The following is a 23,820-nucleotide window of genomic DNA, read 5'->3' as shown; positions in this document are numbered from 1 at the left end:
TGTAACGTTTCTATAAATCTAAACTATTTTAAAACAAAACATTTATTTAGAAAATGAGAACTCATGGCTTCTGGAGCAAGTATTCTGCCTTTAACTCACTGTGTGACATTGGGGAATAATTGAATATTTCTGGCCTCCACCTTCTAATGTCTCAAGAAAAAAAATACACACACACACACATTCATATTCTAAAACTTAGCTAACATTTAGGGGTGTTGCAGTCTCAAATAAAATAATAGCTACAGAATAACTTTGAAAAATGTACATCATTAAACAGAGTAAAATAATAATGTAATTTAATAATCTTTTGGCCAAAATAAGACCAATGCTATATAATGGAAATTGAAGAGGGCAAATCTACAAACTTCTTATCTTTAAATAACTCATTTTCTTGTGGTGATTTTTTCAAAACGAGAAAAGAATGCTTTGCTTAAAAGCATTCCTCACTCTGTTTCTTCAGAGTCTAATTTTTCCCTTTCATTTCATGATATATCTTATCTTGCCTTTAAATTTACATCTCAACATCCCTTGTAGACCATTATAAATGTCCTTCTTCCTACTTTAGATATCATGTAGAAGATTTGCATATAATAATCACTTTACTTAATATTATTAATAGGCATTTAACCCCTAATAACTTCCCTACTAAACTCTGAATTCCTTCCAGTTCACATCAGTTCTATTGTAGACATACTCAAACATAAACATAGAATTTTCAATGCAGTTTCAAAAATCATAATCAGAGATCTGTCATGTTTATACATCAGAGCTTAATTGCTCCTCCTCCAGTCTTCCCCATTATACAAAATAGCACTACCCAGATGTTCAAGCCAAAACTCTAGTCATCTTTGATTCATCTCTCCCATTTTCCAACACATAAACAAGTCATATTCAGTCCACATCAAAGATATATGTGGAATAGAAGTATTTTTTTTCCTCTCTCCATTCCTACTACCAAAGTCCAAGACTTGGATGTGGTCTTTCACCCACAGTGCCAAATGATCTCTGATTTATTCTCCCTGCTCCCTCTGTTTCCCTCAATGATCTATTTTCCATACCAGTCAGATCTGCTTGAAACTGCTCAAATGGTTTCCCATTGCACTTTAAATTAACTTGATACTCCTTACCATGGCATGTAAAGTTTCACACAGGGAAGATCTCACTGGTCTCTCCAATTCATTTTGGCCCTCTCTTTACTACCACTGGCACCCTCTGTTCTAGCCACAATGCTGGCTCCTGCAACATCTCTCTCCTACATTAGAGTCTTTTTCCATTTGTTCCATTCACTCAGGCAGGGGCTCTTCCCAAGCTCTTCACCTGGCCCCCTCTTTCTCAGCCTTCCTTCCTCAATACGCTTCCCTCACCTCTCTAAAACAGGTCTCCCACCTACTCTTCCATATCTGAACACCATACTTTTCCCTGTAACATTTTTAATTTCAATGTTAGGTTTTTGTTTGTTTGTGATTTTGTATATTGCCTGTCTGACTCTCTAATATGTATGCTCTTCAGGAGAGAAGCTTCATCTGCTTAATTCATCACTCTACACCCTGTACCCGCAAATATTTGGTACAGAGGATGAGATCGACCAATATTTTTAAAGTGAACGAATAAATTGATGAGTTAACTAGGTACAGGTAGGACTGAAGTCTAGAAAATTTCAAAACCTCATAAGAGAAAATATTTCTTACCTTCTCTGGATCCAAAGGGCTCCGTGGTCACATGCCAAGATCCAAAACTTGTGGGTTGAGATTGACAGCAATAATGATGGCAAAAATGAAAAATTGTTTGAATTATCTGTGTCATACTTCACTCCCATCTCTGGACATAGCCATTTTGTGCTTTTTCTATTTCAAAATAAATGGTTCCCTGTAAGCCCCAATTCTAAATGTCAGCTGTTTTATATCTAATGGATAAAATAGGTGTTTGCCTCTCTCCAAATTCAAATTTGTACACGTCTTATAACCCCTATTGACTTCTTGAGTGGTTAACTGTGTACTTGGAGAGTGTAAATTATATACTGAGAGTGTGTTAGACCTGTTAAAAGGTAAACTAACACTACGAGACCACAAAGTACCATTTAGTTAATAACTAATTCCAAGCCCTAAATGTTGTCCAAGTGGAAACTGTTAAGACCTACACCTCATCCTTCACTATTTCTAGAGCAGTTTTTTACACTCAGGGGTATCACTGACTAGAAATTAAGGAAGTGCCAGAAGTAAATCAATTTGTTCAAAACTGGAAAGAAAAAAAAGAAAGAGAGAGTGAACTCATAGCTATTTAGAATACTTAGGGGAAAGAATTGTCCCAGATTAAAAAGATTTGCGCTTAACCAAAGGATAACATTTCAAATACAAGAACATTTAATGTTCAAATTTTCATAATGGAGTACCCTAAACATCCATCCTTCTTAAATAAAAGATGCTAAATAAAATCTAGCATTTTCTTAATGAGTCAGAATTGCATAAGAAAATCAGTTATTCAGACATTCTGAAAATGTAGATAGAGATAAGGTAGAAATCATGCCTCAGATGTGACCTGGAATCTTTTTGTTGAAAAGGTTATTAACGTCACTTTGCTTCTTGGTCATTTGCTTCTTTCTAATAAAGATGAAATGCAGCATCATCTGTTATATGACAAAATGAACATGTAAAGTAACTGCCTTTCCTATAAGACGAATTAATGAATCAAAAACGAATGCAGCCCTTTCCATAAAGTTTTCTTATCATCTCAAAAATTCTTCTTTACTGTGGTTGTTAGCATCCTTTGACACATCAGCACCTTCAAAACATAATTTTTGTGTTGCAAATGCAAGGAACCACAGATATTTCAACATAAGCTTAACCTAAGGTGGTCATATAATTTATCATCCAAACTAGAAAACTTTTAGGAGTGAAAAATCACTATTAATAATTACACTAGGAAAATAAATGTAAACCAAGACTGTCCAGGTCACACATTAGCTGAAACCAATCCTTCAGGTCATTTTCGTTGATTCCATATGGGCTAGTAAAAGGTATATTTCATCAATGTAAGAGTTTGGTTGCTAAATGGTAACTGTATTAGTTTGCAAGGCTGCCAAGCACATTGGCAGAAAGCGGGTGACTTAAAACAGCAGAAACTTAGCATCTCACAGTTCTGGAGGCTAAGCGTCTGAAATTAGGGTGACAGCAGGGCCACACTCCCTCCAAAGGCTCAAAAGGAAAATCCTTCCTTTCCTCTTGCGGCTTCTGGTGGCTCCTGCATTCTTGGCTTGCAGCAGCACAGCTCCAATCTCTGCCTCCGTCTTCACTTGACCTTCTACTTGTGTGTCTTCACGTGTCCTTCTAATAAGAACACCAGTCACTGGAGTTAGGGCCCACTTTAATCCAGTATGAGCGCATTTGAACTAATTACTTATTTCCAAATACAGTCACATTCTGAGGTTCCGGGTTGACGTGAGTTTTGAAGGGACGCTATTCAACCCGGTACAGTAACAAATAAAATATTTGGTTGTTATTTTACCAGATAATCACTTACACGTACAGTTTTACTGATAATAAAAAAAAGTGTAATCTGGTCTTGAAAAAGACTCATTCGCTGGTATTATCATGTCTCTGTAGCAGGTTAAATGGAGACACCACATGGAAATCTATGACAGATTAACACATCATTAAAAGTTCTATTTAAAGAAGTAATACAACCATCAATAACAGTCTTATTCTGCTTAAACACAAAGACACTTGAGCCACAGACATGTACCAAGATATAATTGAGAAATATCATCAAAACAGAATAACTTCTCTACGCCAATAAACTGCTCAGGGGCTATGCTGTGTTCAGAAATTACTTCTTAGTCAAAACTACAAAATTCTGTCTTAGTGTTAATTCCATGGCTTTTTTATTGTCAATTTTATCTGGAATGCTAATTTGAAATGTCAAACAAACTTTCAGAAATACTCATAGCACATAGCACATTTGTTTCTTAGAATTATTTTGTCTTATCATGGAATATTAAAAGAGATGGTATAACTTCCAACCCTTTCACTGAAAATCCTTTACATTAATTGGGTCAGGTACCAACATATGGCAGTACTCCAAATCCGTAAATGAATCCAAATCTGCACTGTAAATTCTCTAACTGCCTCTTTTTGGCCATGACATCATACAGGAGAAATGTGCAAACACATCAATTACCTATACTTGCACTTTCAAGTCCTTTATAGATATCTTTCTTGTCTTTTGTGGTTAGCAACACATTTTTGCCCTCCAGCCTTTTGCCTTTCATGGAAGAAGACTAAAGTGTATAGCAAATATGGCTTTTACTTGTGCATCTAGTCCTGTCATACTGAAAATATACATTCCATTGAGTAGATTAGAGTTCTCTGCCGTGTTATACCTTATCTTGTCACTTAAGGTAAGGATTGTCTGTGCCTTTAAGGGCACATCACTGAAGTTCAGCTGGTTGTTTGATGCAAACAACTAATAGGCACTAATCTTTTGAAAACCACTACACCAAGGTACACGTGACTACCAAATATATTGCCTATGCCTGTAATATTCATTCATTTATCCATGCCACTTATTGAACACCCACTTTGTGCTAGTCCCTGTTCTACACGCTGGAGATATTACGGTAAACAATACACGGTCTCTGCCCTAAAAGGAAAGTACAATCTAGTGCAAAGCTTTCTTCTGTGCCATGAATGGGTAACACGTATGTTCACTCATCGATCCACCTGAGCCCTTAGGTGGCTTGGGTGGTTAGAGCCCCCTGGCTGTCTCCTCCTTTTACCTAAAAGCAAATATTATCATTTTCTACGTGTGTGGTGATGTGAACAATTTGGAGATGCTGTGGTCTAATGCAATGTTTCCCAGAATGGAGTTTAGAGGAATAGTCCCACAAAATAATCCCAAAAAGAAGAGGGAGGTTCCGTAGACAAATGAGTTTAGGAATACTCCATAATATGTGTCCTTTCTTAGTATCTCACAATGCAGGTTAGCCTTTTAAAGAATCAGAAAACCAGCAGTAAAGACACCCATATAACTTTTTTTAGTTCGCCCTTTCCCAAACTTGTTTGACTATAGAACCCCTTTTTCCCATGCAGCCTGCTCCAGAAGCAGCAAGGCATTGACAGAGGTCACCTTGGGAAACTCTGGTCTAAAGCACATGTCCTCTGTCCTTAAGGCCTGAAATTTAGAAGCACAGATGGCTGTTTGTCCTTCTCCATGAAACTGAGAAATGTCCCTCCTCTGCTGCCCCTTCTCTTGTGCTGTCAACACCTCCTATTTGTTGTGGCCTCAACTCTCCCAGTTGCCACCCTGCCACAAGTGGTGATTTTGCTTCCGTTTATTTCCTCTTTCTATGTGTCTTCTTTCCTGCCCCCATCACTTCTCTTTTGACTTTCTCTTTTCTACAGACTAGCTGAACTTATAAAGATATCACCAATGGACCAATGCGCCTTTATTCCCTTTTGAAAATTGTGCCAGTCCTAAAGGGTATAATCTGCACCTTTTCCCAGCTGTGTTATTTGTTCGTATACTCAAGAGAATGCTCATTGGCTTCCACACCGGGAGTTCTTGTTGCTATTCTGTTAGTTATCTAACAGAGCCATGAAGGAAGCCTAGAGGTTTGAAAAAGTTAGTCTCAAGATACCTGAGATTTGACAACATTTAGAAATCTCTCCCAGATACAGGCACATGGCCTATTCTTTGAGTGTTGTGTTCTCAAAAGAGGCAAAGATGTTCTAAAAGGAAATGAATTGTTCAGGCTGACTGCCAAGGTCAAGGAAGATTTCATGAGCTGAAGGTCCCTGATGATTCTCACCACATCCAAGGTGGGTGTGTGAAGAGCAGCTTTGAGCCAACCACTGCTCACACACTCATGGACGTGGAACAGCTGCTGAGATAGGTACTTTACAGAGGAGTAGCTGAGCAGACCTGGGACCAGAAAGGTGGGGCAGCTTGAGGGTAGTTACCAGGGGAAGGAAGCAGGAACCGGGAAGCAGGGGAACCTAGCATCAGATGGCCAGAGACAGAGAGATGAGGAGAAGGGGCTAGGTGGGGTCAGCAGTATCGTGTTCCAAATCATCTGAGCATGAGAATCCCTAGGGGTACTTTTTAAAAAGACAGACTTCAGGGCTGGCCCAGAGATTTAGTGGTTAAGTTCCCATGGTCTGCTTCGGTGCCCTGAGGTTCGCTGGTTCGGATCCCAGGAGCAGACACACACACCACTCATCGAGCCATCCAGCGACAGCATCCCACATACAAAATGGAGATTGCCACAGATGTTAGCACAGCGACAACCTTCCTCAAGCAATAAGAGAAAGATTGGCAATGGATGTTAGCTCAGGGCTTGTCTTCCCCACACACACCTCAAAAAAGACAGACTTCAGGCCCCTCAGCTGGTGATTCTGATTCAGTTGATCAGGACCAAGGCCTAGAAATCTGTTTTTGGCAAGCACTTTAAGTGGTCTGCACTAGAACGAGCAGCATTGCCCTTAAAAGAGAAATTCTAGGATACTAAACCCACTCATGTACCTCATTAAATGTTGCCACTTGTAAGAGGTCATAGTAGAATTGTGTTTATACAAAACTGATACACATATACACACACTTCTGTGAGGGTGTCAGAGCATCAAGAACGTCTTCTAAAATCCTGTAACATCCAAATGCTAAGGTTCTGTACCTAGAAATGTTATTCAGGTATCTAGCATTGCATAATATGCTGGACAAAGGCTGTCTACAATTTCTAGGTTAGGCAGGTTATTAATATTTAGAATCAAACATTCCACTTAAACATTATATAATATTTCTAGCTATTGGACATGCTTTTACCACAAATTTTATGGAACTTATTTCTTTTTATTTTTTCCAGAAAAGAAGTCCAGTTTTAAACCTGTTTCCATAGAGAATTTTACATTATTCCTAGTGTCTTTTCTTAAGCACTTTGAGATTCTGTTCACAAAAGTCTATTGAAGAGTAAAAGCTATCCCTTTGTTCCTTGGTTGAGGAAACTAAAAAGCTCTCCGCTTCTTTTTAGAGTGCACTTGCAGAAAACCAAGCTCGTCACTAGCCTTCCTCATTGCAGTGTCCTCAGGTGTATCTGCACCATAGTTTTGGAGTTTATCATCTATTATTTTTAAGTATGAGAATAAATGCATAGTTGTATTCAGAAGCAGACAAGTAAGGAAAATGTTTTATTAACTTATCCTAGTTTCTATTTTGAAATGCATTTGCCTGTGTTCTGTTTGTTTTTTTGATAAAAGTTTCCTTCCTTCTTGTCCTAAAAAATTTCAACCAGCATTTCTCACTTCCGGACGATACTGTAGGCACAGTGTGAATGGCCAAATGAGAATCTGTGCATTCAGAATTGCCTTTACGTGGTTCCAGTGTGATTTTTGAGGTATGACATGCACGCTGATACCAGTTTTTCCACCCAGAAGAACTAAATTTCCCATACTCTTCATTCTTTAAGTGAAGGTGATTATATATCATTGCTTTATAATCACACCTCCTTAGTTCACAGAGAGGATATTATTTTAAAAACTAGATGATCACATTTCTCCATGAGCCCCACCAGAAGCTGTAGAAAGAAAGAAACACGTCCCTTTCTCTGGGTCCTTTTCTGCAGGGTCTGTAGCCCCCACAGCAGACATTGTTTCATAGGCACTTCTCGCTCTCCTTTAGGTTATTTTCTGATGCCACCCTCACGTGACAAAAAGCTGTTTCCATGACACAATGTTAAGATCCTTTTTCTACTGGTATAACTTCTGGATATTGTTCTGCAGCTTCTCCAGGCTGGGCAACTGTGTCAGTGGGGAAACCTTCTTTTATTTAAAAAACTACATGTTCATTATCCTTTCTGTGCTATGGTCTGTGCTAGGTGCAGAGACAACAACAGCAAATAAATAAATAAGGCAGATCTAATACTTGCCTTTAACAAAGAGTTTATGAACTACTGTGTCACACAGACAAATAAACAACAAAGAATATTTGGAGTGAAAAGTGCTAGGAGAGAGGAGTGGTTTTAAGTAAGAGAGGCCGTAAGCCCAGACTGAGTGGGCAGGGAGAACATTACAGAAGCTTCTTAGAGGAAGTAATGTCAGTGATGAGACCTGATGATGAGTAGGAGTTGGGTAGATGATACAAAGAGGGGTAATGAGCATACCAGACAAAGAGAATGGCATATGGAAAGTCCTAGAGGGCAGAGAGAAATTTCATTTGATGAGTGTAGGAGGATACCAGAGAATTACAAGAAGTGAGAATGGAGAAGCTGGGACCAGATTCTGAATGGCCTTCTAAGTGATTTAAAAATTTAATTCATTGGCGGAATAATAAGGAATAACAAGAATTGTTTCTTTTGGGGTTTTAATCAGTGCCATCATGCACTCATATTTTTCTTTTAGAAAGATTACTCTGGCTCTAGTGTGGAAAATCGATTTGGAGAGGCAAGATTGGAGACTAGCTGAGAGACAGTGATGGTCTGATCTCAGGGAGTAGCAGTAGAAATGCAGAAAATGAAAAAATTGGGTAGATACTTAAGTAGAAATTATAGGATTGATGATTTACTCAATCACAATTTGAAAGCGAAACCGAGATTTCTGATTTGGGTCAATGAGTAGATGAATATGCCTGGGATAAGAAGGGGAAGGAAGTGGGAGAAGAGGCTGATGAGTTTGAGGTGTCTGAGCGATCCTACGCACTTTGATATGTGGATATGAAACTCTATGAAAGTGTCATCACCTATAAAAACGTGATCTGTGTTGGCTAATCCAAATTTGGAAATCAGAGGCATTTAGGTGACAGTAGAAGCATTGAGTGAGTACGACGTCCCTCAGGGGGAATATTTAAAGTATAAAAAGAAAAGAATTTTAGGAAAGCATTCACTCTTAAAGAATCAGTTGCAAACCAAGAGCCTACAAAATAGACTATGAAGGAACAACTGAAAAAACAAGAGGTCAGTGATCTGGAAACCAAGGGAAGAGAAGACTTCACAAAGAAGGAAGTGGTCAGCAGTATCAGTTACTGAGATTGGGACGGTTGACAGTTGATGTCTGAGAAGAGATACTCGTTTTAGCAACAAAGATGTTGTTGATTGAGCTTGGTCTTAGCAGTTTCTCTGAAGGGGTGGCCAGAGAGTGGTGGGTTAAAGAGTGAATGGGAGTTAGTGCAGGAAGTGAAGAACAGAAGAGGAGACAACACTTTTAAGAAGTTTAAGTGTAAAGAGGAGAAAGGAGACAAGAAGTCCATCAAGGGACATGGATTGAGAGTGGTCTATAAACTTTTATTTTAAGAAGGAACACACACAAAATGTTTAAATGCTGATGGCAGGAAGCAAAGAATGAAGAAGAGGTGAAGCTACAGGAGAGAAAGGAGGTAATTGATGGAGAGAGCCCTTGAGGAGGATGGAGAGGTTGAGATTCATGATGGCTTGGCCTTAGACAAGATATCTCTCCCAAGGGGAGAAGGAAGAAAAAAGAAAAGAATTGGTTTCAGAGCAGCGGTAGGATCCAGGTGGGTTAAAGAGCCAGGCATCATAAAGGGCAAATAATAAGTAAGAAATGGAGGCCAGATGTTGTCTTGTGTTTTGATAAGTTCTTAACTGTGTGGTCTGCCTGTTACACTGCAAAGAGCCCTGGGTTTGACCCAGTTCTACTTATCAATTGTGTATATTTCTAAGACAGGTAATTAAACCTGTGTGAACTTAAGTTTCCTCAGTTATACAAAATGGGATTTTTATAAATCTACCTTGAAGGGCATGTTGTAGATTCGCAAGTAATTGTAGATATGTTTACTATTATTATGTCTTGAGAATCTGTTTCCTTGGGAGGGTTTAGAAGACAACAAGCAAAATCATGGGAAACAACCAATAGATAAACAGTGTCTCATACACAGTCCACAGCACAGTGACAGACACAAGGAGGGTACTCAAGAAATACATGTATAACAAATGACTGAAAGTCACGTTTTTTGTCCTGTCTACATTATTAAAACCGATGTTTCTACTGTGTTTGCTCCAGCCTATGCTCCAGTGTAAATCCCCCACACTCTCTGCTGACTAGTAACTTCAGGATCACAGAGGAAAACAAATCGGTCACCTGAGAAGGTTTATCTGAACAGTTTATCCATTTCTGCATATGCAGCCTGTGGAGGGGAAAAGAGCTTGACATAGCCCAGAAGGTGAAAGTGGACAGAACCTGGACTCTCGTCACTTGGTCGTCATTTTCAGTACTGCCACCAAAGAAGCTCACTGAGAAAATATGCCCAGATTAGCCACTAATCAAAGAAATTTGGCCAGAAATGCATAAATTTAGTGCAAGACAAAAGAAAGAAGGGGAGCGGAATATCCTTGGCATAAAATGACTTCCCATAATTTTTTTCTTTCTCTAAGGTTTATAGTAAACTTTGCCTTTGAAGAGTAGCTTTCAAGTGAGAAAGGCTGCTGCAGCCAGAGCTCAGTGGGGAGAGCGGCAGCAAATTGCCACAGATAAGCTTAAGGCAACTCCAGCTCGAGACTCCCTACCTCTTCCCAAGGCCTGATATTTACGAAGTGTTGTCAAAGACTCTAAAGTTCCATAAAATACTATATTTTTAAAAGGTCTTCAAGCTAAATCCTCTAAACCTATAGGAGTTACTCACTTGCTGAGAGTTAATAGGCTCTTGACTGAATGGTGAAGTTCAAAAAGGACCATTTGAGGAAGAGTACAGTTTCTCCCAGTAGCTTGCTCTCTTTACTCTTGAGGGCTCTGCCATCTCAAGCCAGGCAGGGCGGTTCTAAGTCAGAGGATAGAGCAAAAGGCTGAAGATCTGCTTATTTGGCTTTTAATAATAAACAGAAAAGAATATTTTCTTTATTTGTTGGGAGTCTAGAATTTCTAGCTAAATCTGTGTGAGCCTTGTTATGCCAAATCCTTGAATTATAATAATTGTATTTGGATTTTGTAAGTTAAAGTGTTACATACAAGTTTCTCTCCCAAGATTTCACAGATTTCTCGGCTTTATCTATGTAAATATATTACCAGTAGAAACTGAGATAACAAAAGCCCATGTAAATAATCATCCAGTATTGTTTCATTTCCATCACTCCGGTCCCCAGATTACTATAGCTATTTCGGATGCTGGTACTTTTTTCAATTTAAATTCAGGCAATTCTTGAATAATATCATTAGGGCCCTGCCTGAGAATGTAGTAACATGAAAATTAGTTTTCTTCCAGTTTATTTTAATTTTATGTCCAATAAAAATATTTATGCACGCAAGTGGTGAGATGGATAATCACATTTCACATTTTATATTAGTGCCTGATCGATGGTGAGATAAGAAAGAATTTCTCTCCATCCCCATCCATCCTGCTCCCAACCCATACCACTGCCTAATTGGCAAAATTTTGGGTCCACATAGTTTTAATTGCTCTTCTGAAAAAATAGGATAATGTTCAACTTGCAGAAAAAATGTTGAATTTGTAGCATTTGAAGGACTTGGTCTCTGTTTTGAAGTTATCTTTCTAAATCTTAACAGAGCTTAAATAACTAGGAATGTTGTGACTGGGTCTCTGCTCTTTACAAAACTTGAGTATCAACTGTGTCCTTAAACGCCTCCATGTCCCTTGCACTAGGCTGTCACTTTTATCTAGCATTCTCATTTGAGTCTCTGTCCTAGAGGCTTAAAAAAGGAGAGACTCTTCTCATCTGCTCATCTGTGCCTCGAAGAAACTATAACAGCAGGTGAGGCTCTTATGGAACTGGTTCAGTTGTGAGAACACATATTGCATTACATTCAGAACCCATTCAATAGGATGCTTTTCCGGTCTTTAAAAAACTTCGATTGCAATTCAAGCTAGATATGAGGCTTTGCTACCACCTCACATGTTCATACTCGATAAGATAAGGAGAGGGAATCAGAAGAATTATATATATTCTTTGAAACCAGCTCTAATCAACAACAGGGACAATCATGACTTTACTTCTAAATTCAGAATTTATTTCTGTCCCAGGCACAATATAAATATAATAGAAAGAAAGGTAGGTCTTTTCCTAGTTGGTTAAATAAGATTATTTCCAAATTGCTTTGGAGATATGGCAGTAGTAGTTGAAGGGTAAAATCAAGTGATCACCACAGGTGTGCAAGTATGAACCCCCCAGTGCTGGGTTTCTTTGTACTGTTATTAAACATAAAAAAATAGAAGTGTTATAGAAATACATTCAAAGTGGAAATTTTTAGTTTGCTGGAAAAGTGTGGCACCTTTTGTGTGCCCACAGGAAAAGACAGTTGAAAAGATAATAAACCAAACTGTACAACTTATCAGTATGAGCTGGTCAAGATAATTTGTGATGTTAAAGCATGATGTTAAAAATTGAATTTAGGGCCAGCTTCGGTAGCCTGGTGGTTAAGTTCAGTGTGTTCCACTTTGGTGGCCCAGGTTTGGTTCCCAGGCGTGGTTCTCAGTCACAGACCTACACCACTTGTCTCTCAGTGGCCATGCTGTGGCAGTGGCTCACATACAAAAAGAGGGAGATTGGCAGCAGATGTTAGCAGAGGGAGAATCCTCAGGAAAAAAAAATTGAATTTTGATCCAAAAACATATTATTCCCCACAAGGAAGACAATACATAATGAAGATCACATTATGCTAGGTCTGATTTGTAGACATAGTAAATATTTAAGACATTTTACACTCTTTGAAAAAGTAGAATTCCCAATAATTAAGGCAAAGTGATTTCCTTCATCTACTGTATCTGAATAATATCCCTATTTCTCCACTTATTTTTCCCAGAGTATCAAAAATAATCTTATAATAAATATTAGCAATAGAAGTAAATATTAGAGTTCAAAGAACCTAGAGGTCTGAAATAATCTGATCCACCACAAAGTAACAATCTACAACATCTGAGCGATGGAAGCACAGCTCCTTTTTAACACCACCAGAAACTCACTCTTTCACTATACGACTCATCCCCCTATTGAACAACTCTAGTTGCTTAAAAATATGTAGTAGGAATCCGCCTCTCCAAGACATCCACTAAATCTTGATGATACTTCTAGTTTAGGATCTTTCCAACTTTCTCTCAGACCTTCCTGGGTAATCAGTGGTCTAAAGGATTTGTTTATATTCGAAAGAAAAGCCTGATGAAAGCAAAATAGGGGTATCTCCAGAGAAATATCATCCAACCAATGCCCAAACAGCCTCTGAGACTGTAGTGCATTATGGGTAGGGTCTGGACCTCTAGCCTGTAGGCGCAGAAATTTGATCATAGAAAATCTCAGAAGTGGGTGGGCTAAAGAAGGCTGATTTGTGCCCAAAAAAGGGCATAGAAACTCAAAACCTGTCAATTCCCTCAAACAAAATAGATAACTGTCAGAGGGATATGATATTCAGGTGACACTGTCAAAGCCATTCCCAATGAGGAGGCTTGCATAGAAGTGAAATTACTTAAGACTGTTTAGAGAGCAAAGCAGGAGAACAAGAGAAATGGGCCGACTGAGTGAATATTTAACAGCATCAGACGCTGATAGCCGAGTGCATCCATCTCTGCAACTGGGACTCTGGGTTTCCTAGTTTCACTTGGCTCCTCGAGGCACACCACTCTGGGGAGCACTTGAATAGGTGACACAACTTGACTTGCAGATGCTCTTTTTGCCAAGCTCTGACCCTTGTCCAAAGGGAAACATTCTTTCTTCAGATATACGAATAGTTTATTTCTGCCTTGACCCATGATGTGTTACTTTAATAGATTAATTCTCTGAATGACATCTTATTTCCAGCTTTTTGGGGAGAAGAAGGCAGGAATAATGGTAAACACACACACATACACCCCACTCTGGCTCTATTGATTTAACTCTCTGAACGCCTCTGCCTGGCTCTATTTCCTTTCTACTTACCTTATGGTGAGGTAAGGCCTTGCCATTCACCATTCCTTCTCTCTCTTCAGCCCTCTCTGTCTCTTTTCCTGAAATCACTAGGACAGACACAATACCTGTAGCTGTGCTTTAGAGCAATGTGCTTTTATAGCTCTTGACTGGAGTGTTGACTAGTAATAGGCATGCAGCCCTGTTAGCTCTGCTGCAAATAACCCAGATTATACCAGGAATTATTTCTTAAAAGGGTCGAGATCTCTTTCAGAACAAACCATCTGTAAACATTTGAACAGGAAACTGGTAGAGGATTTTAAACAAAGATATGAAGAGTTTCTACCATCATCAGCATCTCTCTCAAAAGAAAGAGCACAACCTTTACATTAAACCTCTTTTTAAATGGAGGACAGAGAAATTGTTGTCTACATCATCAGCCACTGGAGAGAACATACAGACTTCCAAAGTATCATTCTTATATGATTTTAAATCTTTAAATGCTTTATTGTTGCTTGAGTCCCTATGCGTAAACATCAGAATCACAAATCTTCACTATGGTCCATACGCATATTTGGTTGGGATATTAGATTTCTGTGTCTCTACTCTTCTTAATATACTTAAATCTCATTTCTAAATATGTCTATTGCATTACTAGAAGTGGTTATATATTCAGGTTTTCAATCAACTGGTTTACTTCGTTGGATTGACTATAAATTTGCTGACATGTATTGATGAGTCCTCATTTTCTTGCCCAGCAATCATTTCTTCTACTCATTTATTTCCAATCTCTCTACTTTCTTATTTGACAATATCCTATGGACAGAGCACCCTAAGCTTATAAGGAATGGAGTAAACTAATTAGCAGATTTTATGATGGAAACTATTCCCCTCCCATGTGATCACCATGTCTGGAGAATGAGCTTGGTGAAAATACACAGCTCTTGTCATACTAAGACAACAACCTCACTCAAACAAGCTCTTATTTTGCCCTTGGACTTCAGTTCATAATTGTGGATGTGGTACAAATCCAGAAACAAACAGTATGGAGCGAGGAACAGAGTTAAAAATGAAATAGCCTAAAAGCTAGATTTTGAGTTAAGAAAATTCTTTATCTTCTTTTGCAACTGACAGAAAGAAAAAAAATAGCCCCTAATAAGATGTGTTTTAAAAACACTATCATAGTTTATAGCTGAAATGTAGGGAAGTTACAGGAAATTCTCCTGCATGCAGGTGTCCAGAAGCACTGAAGGGTTACTAACGAACACTAAATACAAGTGTTGAATAGCTTGTTATGGGGAGAAGATCCAGAAACAAGAGTGAAAATCAGTGCTGGTTCATTACATCAACAGTGGGGCCAGCAAAACCCACTGCTAAAGTGTGCCTTTAACCAGCAGGTGCACGGTTTGACCACTCTAGCTTGCAGCCCCCTGGCCCTGGCACAGGATGAGCCCAGCCTTCTCCATGGATTCATGAATGACCACAAGCCTCTCGAGGTGCATCGAAATACCGTGGTGGCCCATTTTGGTCACATATTCCCATATTGGCAATTTCACCCTACATTATCCATTTCAGTTTTGCTGTGTTTGCTCACTGCAGGGGCAGTTTGTTACCAAAATGACTATGCCACAAAATTCCAAAGTAGCTTTGAAGAACAGGAGAAACTGAAAGAGAAGGTTCTGTATATTCTCGGTCTTTTCCATGGAAGTGATTCCTTCAGTTTAACGGGAATTAGCAAAATAGAAATAGTATAATGCAAACAAAAAATCACCTAAATTGGTAAAAAGACACAGATATAGAATCAATGAATGATTTCAATGCCATTTCCAGTTTCTCTAGCATACTGATGATGAATCCTATATTAATTTGGATATGTAATCTAAAATATTATCCATCATAGCAATGTATATAAATATCTCTACACAGAAAGCACTTAACATATTTAACAATTTACCAAGCTTTAATGTTTTGCAGATGACACCTAGATCTTAAAATATATAAATATGTTACCGTTCTGCTTCAACATAAGTAATACATTTGTCTGATTCAGTAATACCAAAAGTGTGTTTTTTTCTCCTGATGAATATGCTCATCATCCGTGACAGCCAGTAAAAATGATAAGGGATGCACAATAATAAAAAACTGTAGCCTTATCTAGAAATAATCTATTTCATTAAAAGAGTAATTCATTCTCAGTCTTCCGTTACTGCTGACCAATTACGGTGGTGTTGAAGAGCATCTTTAGATTGAAGTCAAGAAAGTTATATTTCTCATGTGTTTGGAGAGGAGTTTTAAAGGACATCCCAGATTATAGAAGACACTCAGAAAAGGCAAAACTTTATATTATAAAATGAACATAAAGAATCAAAAGACCTCTTGGAGATGGCATTACAAATATGAAGCAAATATTTTTAGACTAAAAAAGATCATAAAAAATATTTTAATATCTTCATAGAAACATAAGAAAACAAATGAAACTTGTTAATGACAGACGAAAGGGTTCATTTTAGAACATAAGTTTTTTCCTTATCATAAGTTTAAATTTCACATAGCATTATTAACATCGACCAAATATTATGCATTAGAATACACTTATAGCGTCCTGTATGTACTGTGTTAGTGTCTACATAAGTGATTATGAAGTAACATTTGCTCCTTCAATAGCTTTATTTTGGCAATAAGAAAATGTATGGATGCTAGTAAAATTCATGTTCACAGTAGATGAAAAAAGCCTGAAAGAATACATTTGTTGAAATTTGCATTTAGTTTTGGAAAACGTCTGTTTAACAATTGAACGCTGCCGTATTTTAACTTTTAAGCTCCCACATTGAGCAAGTATCAAGGTATTGCAGCAATTTACTTTTAGGGACATTATGCTGGGCTTTGAATTTCAAAAAATAGGAAATTACTTCTTGAATTATTTTATGATCAATGTATGGTCTTTACACAAGGAAAATTAAAGCTCTCTGACAACTCGTAGAAACACCACTGGCTGTTAAAGATGTAGGAAATTGCATAAAAGCATGAAAAGCCCTGGGTAATTTTGCAGTTTCATCTCTAAAACACAATTGTAACGACGTCTGTCTTTCAGTGCCGTCTCCCTCTTTCTTCTGAAACATGGCCTTTTAGTTCTTGCCCTTTTAAAATATCTTTGCCTACTGTACTTTGCTTCTTAATGTACTGGTTGATCTTACCAGGCTAAGAAAGTATTTACAAGGGGTGCTTGCTTTTATCTATGTTCACAGAGAATGCTAACAAATTAGAAGAAAGTGCCAGAGAACACCACATACCTTGCCCAGAACATTACAACGGCTTCTGCATGCACGGAAAGTGTGAACATTCTATCAATATGCAGGAGCCATCTTGCAGGTAATATTTTCACCCTTTAGCTTTTAAAATGTATAAAGTAAAAATGTGAAAACTAAATTCTGGATGTTTACGGAGAGTTGGATGGCATTCTGCCTGAATGAGTGATCAGCAGCAAAACTTTTCTCTGCTTCTCCTACACACACACACCCCCACTAGCAAATCACAAAATGTGTGTGCCTTACACACCCAAGTACTATGCAACACATTATTATGTATACTTTTCTAGTATAATTTGAAATTGTGCTTTGGGCATCACAAGCTCCTTAAAGACACAGGCGCCTCTGTTTTATTCACCACTTTCCCCTAAGCACAGAACACACTTTGCACATATCAGGTGCTCAGTAAATATTTCTCAAACAAATGAATGGATGAGGCCTTTCTGTCCATTAGATAACATAGTTGCTTTGGGGAGGTCACCTTTTCAAAATCCTTCAGGTCTTCTCATAAATATGATCAGTCTTGGTGTTGCTAGGCGCACACTCTTTTCTGTCGATCTGCTATCCATGTGACTTGTATAGTGAGATTATTAGCTACACCTCTACAGTTTCAAACTCAATTGAGACACAAAGAAATTGCTTGCCTGGATTTAGTTAATAAATATAAATATCTGCTGAATATTCATGGTAGAACATAATTATTTCAGAGATGGTAAAGCCAAAGTGGAAAAACGAATGTGTTTTTATTAAAGGAATATACAAGTGGCGTATGATGAAATAGGTTGTGTGTTGCTATACATTGAAAGGGGTTTCTCCCTTTCTCTGTCTTTCTCTCTTCTGTCTCTCTCTCTCTTTCCCTCTCTCTCTCCCTCTCTCCTCAAGAACTGGCTTCCTTTCATGTTTTCCTTCACTGAATATACTAGCACCTGCCTTCCAGTGAAGTCAGGCAGAGGGAACATAATTGGGAAGTTGCTTCTGCTGCCATGTCATCCTCAGCAGAGTCCCCATCATTAAACCCTTCTGATGCAGAGAGGAAACAGCCCAGGATGTACTGACCAGGAATTCAAAGTGAAGTACCCAAATAGTTGCACAAAGTCAATGACAAGTAGCTCCCCATTAGTATTGTTTTTACGTGAGCTGTTTTCTCATTTCATTGTCAAATGTCAATCTTAACACGCAGATTGTTTCCCTGAGCTTTCTGGTGAAGGTTGATTGAGTGAGAGGTAGCGTTGCTTCTCAGATGGATAGCACATGGGCTTGTTTTACAGAACAGGGTTGCCTTCATCATAATTACTTTTTTCTTCTGAAATTTAACTCTCTAACATAAGCAGAAGACTTTATGACCATAATAATCAAAGAAATTACTCTTATTGTACCTCTGGCCCTAATATTTTTCAACAATTATTCTAATGGTAACATAAAGAAGGCTTTATCCCAAACTAAATAAATACATAGCCCTATTTTTTAATTACCCATGTCATCAGAAACAAACCTTTTCTCAAATAATCTCGTTGACTTAGGTTGATTAAACAGCAAGTTAAATAAAATGTAAAGCTCACCTGAAAAAAACAGAGAGAAAATTATCCCTGGACATCTGTTGTCCCTGTATTATCATCACAAATTATCTACCAATCCTCCAATCTTCAGAATTCATTATTATAAGTATAAAAAGAACCCACATATCTTCAAAACCAAAAACACAAAGATGTCATGTTGAAAATAAGTAGTTGAGAACCATATCTACAAAGCACCATTTTTTTAGAGAGGGAGACAAAAAGCGCTAATGTCATCATGAACATAAATGCCTGTCGGCCACCTACAAAAATGGATCCAGCAGCTACAGGTAACTGGACACTATAATTTCTTGCAGGTGTGATGCTGGCTATACTGGCCAACACTGTGAAAAAAAGGACTACAGTGTTCTCTACGTTGTCCCCGGCCCTGTACGATTTCAGTACGTCTTAATCGCAGCGGTGATTGGAACGATCCAGATTGCTGTCATCTGTGTGGTGGTCCTCTGTATCACAAGGTCAGTAACGATACTCAAGGCCATTCAAATAAAGGGAGATTTTATTCCTCCTTGTCTTAATCAGATCACTCTAATTATGAGTCCTTTCATGGACTCTGCAACCATCCATTCTCTGGAGTCCTATTTCCTCATCATAACAGCATTTGAATAGCCAAATGAAAAGACATTGATTTTCATGCTGGAGTGGAACAAATTATTTTCCTTATTTTTGCATTATGATGGGGATTATTTATTTTCTAAGCGAAGGTCTTTTTTTTTTATTTCTAGTATATAATGCCAGTCTTTGTTTAAATATGCTTCTCTCTTTTAACTATGAAAAGTCAGTCTTCATTCAAACTTCTAACAGACTATTTAAATAACAGTGTTTCTTATTTACCCAGATCAGTATGCCAAATGAGGTCAGAACAGATTCTATATAAGGCCTAGAAAAGTATTGTTACAGCTCTCATTTATGGTACGTATGTTTCCAAGTATAACTCTCAGATATAATCATTTTTAACATATTTGATAAAAACAGCAAATGCATTTTTATCTTAAGTTGACAAAATAGCTTTTAATCACAAAATTCAAAGAAAATAGTTAGAACAAGAAAGATTATGTTATAGACCATTAAAACCTTTGATATATGGAAACATACAACGAATCTCACAATCAGCTTTTATATCAAACCCCAAGAACAATCCAAATGGTCATTGTTGCCTGGAGAGCTAGGTAGACAGAGATACAGAGATCTCATCCACTTTCAACAGGAAACAAAACCAAGACTAGTCAGTGATGTCTGACATTGGACTTGGAGTAAAGGAGTGGGGCCAGGTACTTGCTTAACTTCACCAGAGTGTAAATTCATGGTAACCAAGAATTAGATTCTAAATCAAATGCATGTTATTTTTGTCCTGTCTAACCAGAAGCATTATTGAAGATACTTCTTTCTGACCCAATTTCATTTTCCTTGAGAAAAAAGTTCCAAGGAAGTTTCTCAAGGTCTTTGCCAAATTCACAAGGCATTTAGACTTCCATTCATTTGTACAGCTCACAGTAAATCAGAATGTTTCCCCAAAAATTATTTTCCAAAGACAGGAAAATAAAAGAAGGTATCATATCTTTAGAAAATAAAGACCATAATATATCTCAGTATCTGTATTGCACTATCTTCTTTAAGGACAAGTGTGGCATTTGCTCTTGAAAGAGACAAAATATGGTTCATAAATCCTTGCCTGGCAGAAAGGCTTAAGGGTAGATCATTGACTGGAGCTTTGTGCTGCTCTAAGCCAAGTTGAGTTCATCAACTCGACTCTCACGTTTAGATGCCAAGTGAGTCAATGGATTATATTAAAATAGATTCTGGGGAACAAAAAGATAACTCAAGTAACCAAAAATACAGAGTATAAAAGAAAAGAATCTAAAACACAGGAAACTGCACCACATTACTCTAAGAGTCTGGAGCCTTCTAATATCTAAGGAATATCAGTACATGAAAAACAAAATTCGTATTTAATAGATATAATCTCATAACAGTTTGATTTCCTACTTCATGTACTGACAAAAATGCAAAAGTTTAAATGCTTTAGCAGATGTTTTCAGGTCTGTTATTAATCACAATTCCATTTCCATACATAATAAACACAACTGGAATACACAGAGTCCTTACCTCACCAGGAATTGTGTGTGTATATACTATATGTGTGTGTATGTATCATATATGTGTGTACACACACACACAGGCACACATATATACATTTAATAATGTTATGAAGAAGAAACAATTATCCCCATTTTTAAGATAGGGACTCTGAGGTATGAGAAGTTAACGAATTGCTGAGTTTACACTGCTGAGCAACAAGGGCAGAAATGGAGTCCAGCCTGCCTAGTGTCAGAGCCTGCGCACTTAATCACTGCTCATAGTGCCCTTGGCAGGTCATGATGTTGTGTATTCTGATGCTCAAGACAACCTAAACTGAGCTCCAAATGAGAGCCAGCCATTTTATCAAGGCATATGGACATTTTCATTTTCCATGTTTAAACAAAACCAACCCTATCCTCTGTTTACTTTTGAGAAGGAAAAATAGCGTATGAGCTAAATTAGCATTATTTCAATGCTATCCTAGGACATCCAAGCCTTCCAAAGCCTTTCCAGGAGTCGTACTAATCAATAGACCACACTATTCCCAGTGTGGATTCATTTCATTCACTTGAAAACATTCTGCTTAAAAACTAGACTTTCCACTTAGGCCATCTCCCCCACAGCCCTAAACCTTTCCTTCCTAGCGACCTGGCCACACGTGTCTGTCAAGACCCATTCCAACATATCTAGTTGCTAAGAGATTTACAAAATCTCACAGAGCTGAGGTCCCTCATTCTCTCCTATTTTCTTCCAATCTCTTCCCCTCCTGATCTCTCCCCTTTTCCACCTCTTTTCTTTCTCTTCTCTTTTTCCCACTTTCTTTTTTTTCTAATTTCTCTTCCTTGTTTTTTTTTTACTATTTTAATTAAACCACTGCCCTCCTAAATACAATGTGCGTCATAAAAAATATGGACATCTAGAGACAAGTTCTGCAATGAAAAGAGTTACCATCTTGAGAAGTTGGATTTTCAGTCTTTTTGTCTCCATCTCCCACTTGCTGGAAATGTGACTTCCAGCTCCATGTTCATTTTGACAGACCTCCCCCCCAGAAAAGACTATATATATATATATATATATATACACACATACACACATACTATGCATATTTATTTATTCATCTATAAACATATATATGAATATATATTCTCTGATACCCCACAGTATATTATAATAGGACTTTATATGAACTTTATGTTGTTCTTATTTGCATTGTCAAAGCATCCTTGTATTACAAGAGAAAAGATACAAGATCAGAGCTTTACAGATAATCTGACTGAATATTAGCTGTTTATAGAAGCTAAATAATTGGTACCAATTTATGTCTTTAGCTTACAGTATTAATGGACAAAAATAATATTAGGCTAATACAAAACAAGATCCCTTTCCACTACATATCAGATATTAACAGCTGGCTCATCCTCTGGTTTGATAGGGTTTAAACTTGCAGCATTGAAATGTCAATACAACATTCACCCCTAGGACATTTACAATATGAAATTGTTGAAGACCTTTAAAGTGAAATTAGATGAGCTCAGGACTTGCTTGACTGCATTGTGCTGAGTCATTCTTTGTGCTTTAATGAGTAAGCAGTTGAGGACTAGGTAAACTTCCTTTTCAGCTTCTGCCTCTGTTCCTCGATCCTCCACAACAGACGCTTAAAGACAACTGCAAGGAGAAGCAAAAAAAAAAAAAAGAAAGAAACCTCTTCCCAAATAATCCCAGCCTCTACTAATAATAAATTCTTTCATCTGAAATATTTTAATAACTTGACTAATCCACAACTTCACTCTGTGATTCTAGAATAGCACTGGACTAAGATTTGTAAACTTTCCAACCTTCTAGGAAATGTCCCAGAAGCAACAGAATTCACAGACAGAAGCAAAATACAGGGCACTACAGTTCAGACAACACAACAAGAGCGTCCACGAGGTTAATCTAAAGGGAGCATGTTGCACAGTGGCCGGACTACCGAAAGCTTGGACTACACAATACAGTATTATAGACAAAAGAATAAGACAAGAGATCTACACATGTTGCCTTGCATTTGTGGTAATCTACACCAATGAAAACATGTACTACAGCTATATTTGATTATGTATGGATATATTTGAAATAGTATACATTGTCTTGATGTTTTTCTGTAATGTAAATAAACTATTTATATCACACAATATAGTTTTTTCTTTCCCATGTATTTGTTATATATAATAAATACTCAGTGATGAGAAAAAATCGGCATTCTTAAATTTGCGGTATCTCATAACTGTAAATATAATCAAGCTAGTACAATCTGTACAGGTACCAGTATTTCATCTTTCTCCAGATCTTGAGACAGAGCATTAGTTTATACAGGACTCAGTGGCTAGGTTTTGAGTGATTCCAAGATCGAGGGAAATGATGGTTATTGGAAAGGAGAAAAAATAATTTACTTTATATCGAGTGAGGATAAAATATTTCAGATCTTTGAATCATCTCTATTTCATCAAATTTCTTCCTTGGTCCTCCATCTTCAGCCCCAGAGCAGAAAAATCTCTGGCAAATAAATTAAATCAAAGAAGAAGGGGAATGAAAGTGTTTCACAACTCATAAGGGAGAAGGAAAGAAGATATTGGTTTTGATTTGGGAAGCATCTTAGAATCTCCCAGTGAAGTGCATATATCCAAAGGGTCCAGAACAAGTTACATGTTAGGAATATAGAACACAAAATCTTCTCCATTTAGGTCAGTGGAATTAACAACTAGGGGAAAAATTTAATAACATCGTTAAACGTGAGACACAAAATCATGAATTCTCAGAAGCACCTTGCTATATTTATAGTATACAGCTCTTTAAAAAGAAGTTAGAATCACAACCAAATACCTCATGAATACCTTTATGGCTAATGCAACACAATTACTTGAAATGGACTAAGATGATAATGTTTCAAGAAAACAGAGAAATATGTTTGAGCATATTTATATGATGCGATAAGAAAGAAAATTAATCGCATTGCATCTGAAAGACCTTAGTGGGAAGTTGATATGGATTTTTGAGCATACAAATA

At 37.5% G+C, this 23,820-nt stretch overlaps 1 protein-coding gene across 1 annotated transcript in view; it reads left to right on the top strand.

The window, feature by feature from the left end:
* TMEFF2 (transmembrane protein with EGF like and two follistatin like domains 2) overlaps positions 1 to 22,901 on the top strand; it is a 225,501-nt gene extending 202,600 nt beyond the window's left edge. Inside the window, exons 8-10 of the mRNA XM_046659426.1 lie at positions 17,068 to 17,191; positions 18,998 to 19,156; positions 22,620 to 22,901. Of these exons, the coding sequence (XP_046515382.1) occupies positions 17,068 to 17,191; positions 18,998 to 19,156; positions 22,620 to 22,716 (380 nt within the window). The 3' untranslated portion in view covers positions 22,717 to 22,901. The remainder of the gene's footprint in view (positions 1 to 17,067; positions 17,192 to 18,997; positions 19,157 to 22,619) is intronic.
* The last annotated feature ends 919 nt before the right edge of the window (positions 22,902 to 23,820 follow it).

The sequence above is a fragment of the Equus quagga genome, chromosome 4, assembly GCF_021613505.1.
Source record: "Equus quagga isolate Etosha38 chromosome 4, UCLA_HA_Equagga_1.0, whole genome shotgun sequence".
Lineage (NCBI taxonomy): Eukaryota > Metazoa > Chordata > Mammalia > Perissodactyla > Equidae > Equus > Equus quagga.
This window is presented reverse-complemented; position numbering and strand designations above follow the sequence as displayed.